The sequence below is a fragment of the Microcaecilia unicolor genome, chromosome 2, assembly GCF_901765095.1.
Source record: "Microcaecilia unicolor chromosome 2, aMicUni1.1, whole genome shotgun sequence".
NCBI classification, from domain to species: Eukaryota; Metazoa; Chordata; class Amphibia; order Gymnophiona; family Siphonopidae; genus Microcaecilia; species Microcaecilia unicolor.
In genome coordinates, this window is record NC_044032.1 from 549,732,695 (window position 1) to 549,741,890 (window position 9,196).

Consider the following 9,196-nt stretch of genomic DNA (forward strand, 5'->3'; position numbering starts at 1 on the left):
GTCTAATAAGGTCCTTCTGCAGATTGTATACCACATAGAACCTTATGTTTGGAATCTACAATATATCAAGTTTTAATAAACAGTGACATCTTCAGTCTGCTTGTGTTTTGACAACTTTGAATAATTATGTGTCCTCTGTAAATTTACTTTAAATGTCTTCTGAAAATCTAGATACACAAAAATAACCATTAAATAAACATTTTCACCATGATACATCCTGCATTAATTTTTCAAATTGTTAGCTATATGCTTAATAAAACTTGAGCACAATGTAACATTAATGTGGTTTATCAAATCTGCTTACAGTAAGGTGCTTTTTTTAAGGTTAAGGTAATATATGAGAATACATGCCTTTTTGTTATTTTGCAGACTTACTGGGGTTCTGATTTAGACATCTTTTCTTTTGGAAATCCTATGAACACAGCAACCCTGTTCACATCATCATTGCACCTTCTTACTGAGAGTAAATCTGTGGTGAGTAGATGACGCCCATCTTGTACAGTAATAGATGCAACAAAATCTGTTTATGCTCAATTCTTTCATGGCTTTGTGCTGCAGAATATGTGTAGTCAGTACAGTAAGAACAATTTTTAATAGAGCGATAACACCCAAAACTGAAAAAAACTAAAGCATATATTGGAGAGACAAGAAAATTCATGGTGGTGAATAAAGGGATGACCATAGAATGAACAAGACCTGTGACAGCATAGTAGGCACGCATGAATGGACACCAGACTGTGTTGACTAAGTTTCTGTGAACAAAACGTACGAAAGCTAGTTGAAAACGTAGTTTATTTAGGTCTTCAGTATATATTCAGATGGTATCTAGCCAGATGGTATACAGTTGCCATGTTAGTCTATTTGAATGTGTGGAAATAGTCAGCTAATTAACTGGTACCATTTCTTGAGTAGTTGTCAGGAGTTTTTGACTTGATGAAAGGACTAGTATTTCCAAAAGCTAGTCGAGAAATGTAGCAAGTTCTTTTAAAAAAATATACCTTGTATTTTTTTTTTTAATTGACCTTTATCTTTGCTTATTACCAAATCAAGAAAAGAGTTCTTCCCTAGTTTTGGGGGGAAAAAATGTTCAGAGATTTGCCCTAATTACCGATGTGGTGAGTAGTGCTCTTGTATGTGAAACATTAGGTGAGATTGTGATCTGTCTTTAGTGAAACAGATCCATAATTATGGTTATGAAGAATTGTTTGTAGTGTTAATTGGCCAGAGATGTATGATGATTTCTTCTTAGTTTCTATGTACACAGATCTGTTACACAATAAGGCATTTGAATTTGATGGACTCATTATAGTAGATCAAAGAATTGTATGCACCCTGGTTAATTGTAGAGAGTACATTCAGTATGAAATCTTTCCAGGAAAAGCAACGCAGTTCCTTTAAAAAAGGAAAAAAAAACCCTTATTGGATATCTGAAGACGTGGATGTAATAGGAGGCATCTTTTTCTTAACACTCTTTTTGAAAATATTACTGTTCTAACCTGTTTTTCCTATGTTTTGAATTGTAGACCTGGATACATTTATCCATCATGATTGTCAGCTTCGTCCTCTACTTTCTCTTTGCACTGGTTTTTGGAGCAATCTGTAAAGTTTGCAGTCCTCCAGCGAACCCCTACTGGATCATGCAAAAGCACATAGCAGACCCTGTCTTTTATCTCGTCTGTACCCTTGCTACTTGTGTAGCTCTTCTGCCCAGGTATTTTGCTGTTTTTTTTTTTCTCTCTCGTCATGTCACTCTTTAGCTCTTGGTGGTTTCTGCCCTATTTGTCCCTAGTTGTATTAGATTTCAGGCAAAAATATTCTAATAATTAGATGAAACTGCTCCCAAGAGATATTCGCTTGACCATAAGCCTGTATGTACTACTGTAAAAAGAACTGAAAATATGCATGAACAGAGCAGCATTAAAGGTATCCCAAAACTGCCTAAATGGTGAAATATTGAGTTTTAAATAGATTTCAAGGCCTACATTACCCAATGTGAGGTTAGCCATTTTTTTGTAACAACATTTTCACTATGGGGGTAATTTTACTAATTATTTTCCACATGTATTTGGCGCCACATTTTTATAAGAACACTTTCTGCATGTAGAATATGATTTTCACAACTGTATGTGTGCATAGACACTCCCAGGGGTTTAGTTTCAATTCTGTGAGTACAAATGCCAATTTACACCTACAAAGCATGTACAATTTTGTGTGTGAAGATTTGTGTGCTGCTGGGGTTGGTTCTGGGTGTCTATTTTATAACACTGTCCTTTCTCAACTTTGACGTAATCATTATTTATAAAATTATGCCCTATAAACAGAAAAACATGTTCCCTGGTTTCTTGAGCTACTACTGAAAAAAGGTGTGAGCAAAAGCCAAAATAAATATAACAGATCCAGATTAAAGGCAGCCTGAATTTTGATTTCGGTTTTGGTTATTGAGCCGAAACTGGTCCAAAATCCTTTTCTGCTTGGTTTTGGTTTCAACCACAGCCATGGTTTCAGTTTCAGCCAAAACTGACTGTGTGTTTTCAGTGGAAGCCGAAAATGTTGTGCTTTGTCCTGTTTATCTCCTTCCCTCCCACTTCCCTCCGAGCAGGAGCCTTTCCTCCTGCCCACTAGTAGAGGCTTCCCTCGGGCCTATCTTACAATCCCTGGCATTCTAGGGGTGTGCTGGCTGTGCTTTCAGAATGGCTTGTCATGACCTCTTGTGGCAATCTGAGACTGCCACAAGAAGTTACAACAGCCATTTTGAGAGTAGAGTTGATATGAGCAAGAGTGGCTGGGACTCACTCCTGCCTTGACTATACCAGTAGACCACAAGGGATTGTAAGGTTGTCTTGGTGGTGGTGGTGGTGGGCTATTTGCCCCTCCCCCCCCAAAAAAAAAAATCACGTACCTAGCTTGCCCCCCCCCCCCCCCCCCCCCCATGGTTGCCATCCCAACTATTTATCTGGCTGTCACTCCAAATGTGGCACAAAGTCAACCATTGTAAAAGCACTATGGCTTTTGGTTTCAGTTTTTTCATTAGTTGATGTCCATAGGTGCAGAAACTGTTTTACTTGGAGGTAAAATATGATCTCTCCTTATTTAAATTATCTATATAGTCTGGCTTGAATACTATTTGGGTGATTCTAAAGAATTTCCATGTTCTGTTGGGTATGATGAAGATGCAGCGTTTTAATCAAACTTGTGGCATGCAGAAGCTAGATTCTATGAGAGAGGAATTTGCAGTGATTTGTTTTCAAGCTCATTTACTGGTCGGCTTATAGTGTTAATAGGGAAAGGATATTACAATTAAATTAAGTTTATATATTGGAAAATAATAATTTAAGAAATGTATTGCTCTTGATTGTAATTTTTCAGAGCATATAATCCTCGCATTCAGTAATATCAATGTGCTTTATTTTGGATTGTACATCAGGCTAATATAATGTCACCAGTGTCTGGACTCCTTTACTCTAGTAAGAATTTGTATCATGCTTGTCCTTTAATTGAATACTCTGAATCAAAAATCAAAAAATGACCCACTCTGACTTCAAAAATATGTGTAAACAACAAGGATATGATTTAACGGAAGGGAAAAGCCTCAAAGAGCTCCAGATCTACTGATCTATAGAGCTAAAGATGATCAAATCGATCTGTTCTTCATCGTTGGCTTAAAAACCTTCCTAGTATATAGAAAATTACTGTGTGAAAGACATCAAACCATCCAGGACACCAGACAGTCCATGTGCATTGCATCAACCAAAGGTACACATTGCTTGTGATCATTAATGTCAAAGTCCAACACAGCGTAGAATACAAAAACTTCAGAAATGGTATTTAGCTCAAAAAAACCTTAAAGGTCATCTCTCCTGAAGCTCTTGTTCCTGCATCAGCCAGTCCCTCAGTCATGGGGAAATGATCCAGAGGTTTGAACAATGTGGGTATCCATCGAAAGTTCACAAGGCGGCCAAACGGGCATTTAATGCCCAGCGTGAATGGTTGTCCATGTCCAATAGGCAGCAAGAACCCCGTAGGCTTACGTGCATACTACCGTACACAGACAAGTGCATGTCAGTTGAAAAAATAATCAAGAGATTATGGACAATGTTGGCAGTGCTTAAAGAGTTCCAGGAAACACCTAGGTTCACTTACACACTGGGGCGCAATATGGGGGAGATTATGTCCCATTATAAGATGATGAAGTGTAGGCAGACGGATGATTTACCAGCTGGGCACACAGTATGTGGTGGGTGTTTGTACTGCAGGTACAGGATGCAAATAGTCTAGTCTTGAACAAGAGTGAAAACAGTAAATTATGACCCTGAGAATGGAGAGTACAGGAGAGGGCATAGGATGACAAAAGTGCAGATAGGTAAGAGTTCTGAGTTCCAGTTCTCTAGCTTCCCTATGTCCCTGTATCTCCACCCCACCTCCTCCCCCTCTTCTCCTTCCCCAGCTCCTCTTTCCTAGCATCCACTGATCTGTGTTCTTATCCAGTACTCATTTACTCTCCTGCTTCCTACCCTCCTACCCTAGCATCTATTTCTCTGTCCAGCTTGTCCTGCATATGTTCTTGCTCCTCCCCTTCCTTAATTCTCCCCAACATCTGCCTTTTCTATCTACCCTCGTCATTCTCCAGTATAAGTTCACTCATCCCAACACCACCATCAGAATTTCTTTGCTCTTCTTTGAGTTTATACTTGCATTTCCAGTTTATGATGCTCTACAGGTAAAACTGTTTAATTGGGATTCATTTGAAAAGATGATGTACGTGTCTCTTTGCGTGACTGATATCTTGTTTTGTTTCAGGTTTTTGTACAGAGTTCTTCAATGCACCGTGTTTCCAACACCACTGTTGAGAGCTCAGCATCTTAGGAAACTGACTCCTGAGGAATGTAGGGAGTCAATCAGATAGTGGAAAGCTATCAATGTTGAGGACCACACTTTTGCTGCTAAGGCAGAATATTTAAATCCAGCGAATGGCACCATATGAGGAGAAAGCATAACTGCTTATGGTTTTCCAAAAATGTTGACACCATCTTCTGTCAGAAAATAGAGAAGAAGACTTTCCTCATATCCAGAATACCTGAAACAGAAAGGAATAATAACGGCTCTGTAAGGACAGTGTCCCCTTTCTGACATCTCCGATTTATCCATTTGCAACATCATTGGAAATGTCTCCCTCTTCCTTCTCCACTTCTGAACAGAGAACATTCAATTTGAATTCCGGCATAAGTGAATTGGACAGTGCAGTATATGCTGATCAACAAATATGCAAAACTCCTCATACATCATGTGTTTGCAATCCTCAAAGGACCAAGTAATTTTAAACTTATCAGTGGATCTTGTTTTAAAATAATGAAGTCGTGCTAACTTTTAAGAGTATTGGAAAGAAATGACAGACCAGGAATTTTTATCTGGCTCCATAAAACACTGGAGGAGAGAAGTCATTTGGTTACTTGTAGCAGGTTTTCTCTAGTTCTTATTTTATTTGCAATGATTCATTACAGCTGGTATGTGATGAGCAATGAGTTATGCAATGCAAGTGCACCGTAGTATTCTGTCAGAATCCTTTGATATCTTTATAATCATTCTTACAAAACACTATGATTTCTGTCAAGCTCTCATACTGACTTGAACAAAATCAGAAATGCCGAAAACCTTCAAATGTCCCTACCCTGAATATTTCAGTAACTAGTATTGATCATTTAGTACTCAAATTTATTTTTGTAATGAACCAAATCTAAGCATCAGTATTTAATGTGTATCAGTATATTCAATTGTCATGCAAATGGAAATTTTGCAGGAAGAATCGATTAATTGAGCTGTGTTTGGGTGCAATATCCTTTACATACATCTCTACCCCTATTTTCTTTGGGGAAACAATGCTCAAATGTGAGATATAGTTTCTAGGTAGCCAATGGAAGGAGCAATTGAGCAAATAGAAAACCATTGTAAAATCATAACCTAGTTTCTTCTTCTCTGAAATTTTACCCTTGTAACATACCATCTAGTTTAAAAACATTCTTGCACGAGGACATTTTTGATGATAAGAAAACACGTAAATTTCATTGTAGTGTGTGACTTTTTAATGAAGAAAAGTGTGTTAAGAATCCTTTGTGATAAAGATTTAAAATACATGACTTGAAAGCATCACCTTAAAAACCCAGCATAAGGTTTAAAGTAGCTTTTCAAATTAAAACGTGCAAACTAAGGAATTTGGTCATCTTGGTCAGTAATGATTTTTTTTTTTCAACCTGTGTTTTAAGTATATTGTTGGGTTTGCAAGGAAGCTGTGTAAGTGATTACATATAAAATTTTAAAATCTTAATTTGAGGACAATCAGGTAAAAAAGAATTTACCTTATCACCAAAACTTTACATTCTCAGATATATTTGTCTTTACTCATTGGTGGGGATGTTGGCAATAGTCAAAGTGAGCACAAGTAATGAGGGTTGCATTTCTGTGTAGTGGATTATTTTTTTTGTCTTGTTGGTGCTTTAATTTTGAAACTACTGAGGTCACTTATGAATAAACAAATCCAGTAGAATTTGTTTTGCTGCATGTATGTGGTGACCCTCTTTAGCAAATAATTAGTATTTGAAAATTCACATTACTTACAATATAGAGCGTTGGTTTGGTCAAACGTTTATCACAAGATGCTTTCAGAGTAGTTTGATTGGCTTTAGGTGACAGTTCTCTAGGATGGGTCTTTACTTACATCAGTAGATAAACTGTAGTTGACATTTAGGAATCTCGAGACAGCTGTGTCACGGTCGACTAAAACTGTAGATGAATCAAGTAAAAAGCTGTTACTCTTGTGTACTGCGGCTTATAATTTAATTTTTCTTTTTTTTTATTATAGCAAAGGTCAAAACTTACTGTACCTGTAGAACCCTAAAAAAAGATCCCCACTTGGACACTTTCTTCTATTTAGCATAGAGCAAAAGAGCCTGGTTTGCAAAAGACAGTTTTTACATTTAGTATCTAAAAGCTATTCTGATTGCACTGAAGTGATCTTTTCCCAGTGGGTGTGTTTGCAGTTGGCCTCAGTGCTGTGTAGGGCAGTTTTTAGCAGCAACCTAGAGAAAACTGCTTTAAGATCATTTGTCTTGGTCATGAGGTTTCCACTGCGGGATTGTAAATAGATCTGCTGTGATAAGTGTTGAGGGCAGCAGAAAGAAACATTTTGTTGTTTAAATATTGTTTTCAGCAGAATATTTTCTATTTAAAGAAAATGATGGTTTTCAAGAATAGTCTGGACTGAACAAAAGTGAGTAATGTTATTTATCCATTCATTTCGGAGCATATTTTCAAAGTAGTTAGACTTACAAATTGACAAAGGGGCTTATTTTCAAAGAACTTGGACAAAAACAACTATAGGGAACTATGGTACTTTGTGTCTGAGCGCTTTGAAATTGAGCCCCATGGTAACCTGTGGAACTTTGTAAGTCTGCTTTGAAAATGAGCCCTTTTGTGTACTTCCTTTGAAGAGGATTCCAAACTCCCTGGGGCAGTGAGGACTACAAGGTAAATTGTCTGTAAATTAAGTTGTAATAATTCATTCTTGTACTGCATTTTTTAGACCCAAACTAGTGAGCTTTCTGTACTGTATTTCTCAAACTATTAAGTGCAGTTCTTGCTATAGCAATTTCAATTTTTGTACTTAAAAATTATTTCTTAATTACTTCAGGAGTGGTGCTGAAACTTAAGAGGACGTAAACATGACACTGGAACAGTGGAGTTAATGCATACCGTTTTACAGAGCTTTAGAGAACTTATACCTGGCTAGACAGAAAGGTTTCCCCACTTCACAGCAAAAAACAATTGGCTGTATTGGTGGACATAAAAAAATGTGTTTACTACAGAGATGCTAAGTGATCCAGTGGCTAGTACTTGAATTAAGGAATCTGTTCAACAGTACGTGTGTCAGAATTGGTCACAAACTCTAGTCCTCAAGGGCCACAAAGCAGTCAGGCTTTTAGGATATTGCAAATGACTGTGGACAGATTTGCATGCCCTTCGCCTCTGACAATACAGATCTTTCCCTTGCCATAGTTATTAGGGATATCTTGATAACCTGACTGGAGGTTGAGTCTTGTAATCAAAAGGGATATCAATAACTTGACTGGCCTAAAGTTTCCCATGTCTCTGTGAAGACTGAAGATTTACCTCCCAGTAGATTTATGGCCTGTATTGTGCATTGCTGTGAAATGACTCAGTAAAAAGTATCCTGAAAAAAAAATTACTTCTGTGGGAGTTTGAACTGGACAGTGAAGCTTGCCTCTACAGGTTATGTGAGAAGAGGTTAGCTACTCAGTGAGGGTGGAAGATATTTTAAGATGGACCTATATCAAGAATGCTGTTTTATATTTAATATTTTGTAAATACTTGTAAAATGACATTTTATTTTTATTTATTGAGAATAAAGAAAAAGAACATGGTTGTACTTGTATATTTAATATGTTTCTTTGGTAATGCCTTTGAAGGAAATGCCTTGAAGTTAACTGTGATGAGATGAAACCTATTTTTTTTTTTTTTTTATTACATTTGTACCCCGCGCTTTCCCACTCATGGCAGGCTCAATGCGGCGGGCAATGGAGGGTTAAGTGACTTGCCTAGAGTCACAAGGAGCTGCCTGTGCCGGGAATCGAACTCAGTTCCCCAGGACCAAAGTCCACCACCCTAACCACTAGGCCACTCCACCACTCAACTATTTGAGATTTTGTGCCTGCATTTCTGATAGCAGCCATTTTACAGAGTACAGAGAACATGATGGCAGAAAGAGACCATATGGGTTATCCTTTCTGCCCATCCAAACCAACTCTCTAGCTCTGTAGTCTCTTCCCTTTAGAGATGCTCTCTGCTTGTCCCTTGCTCTTTTGAATTCAGATACTGTTCCAAGCATCTACCACCCTTTCTGTAAAGTAATATTTTCTTAGATTACTCCTCAGTCCATCCTCTTTCACCCTTATCCTATGGCTTCTTGTTCCAGGACACTTTTCCATTGAAAAAAGCCCACTTCCTCTGCATTTATACCTTGGAGGTACTTAAATGTCTTATTGCACTTCCCTATTTTTCCTTACTTCCAAGGTATACATACTCTGTTCTTTAAGCCTATCCCTGGGTCATAGAACACTTTAGTGACTTACCTCTAGACCACTAATTTTCACTATTTTTCAAACGGGCCACTGGCCAAAAATTTAAA

At 37.6% G+C, this 9,196-nt stretch overlaps 1 protein-coding gene across 1 annotated transcript in view; it reads left to right on the forward strand.

The window, feature by feature from the left end:
* The window catches only part of ATP10D (ATPase phospholipid transporting 10D (putative)), a 155,895-nt gene extending 147,469 nt beyond the window's left edge, over positions 1-8,426 (forward strand). The window contains exons 22-24 of the mRNA XM_030191348.1: positions 370-474; positions 1,524-1,711; positions 4,798-8,426. Of these exons, the coding sequence (XP_030047208.1) occupies positions 370-474; positions 1,524-1,711; positions 4,798-4,903 (399 nt within the window). The 3' untranslated portion in view covers positions 4,904-8,426. The remainder of the gene's footprint in view (positions 1-369; positions 475-1,523; positions 1,712-4,797) is intronic.
* The last annotated feature ends 770 nt before the right edge of the window (positions 8,427-9,196 follow it).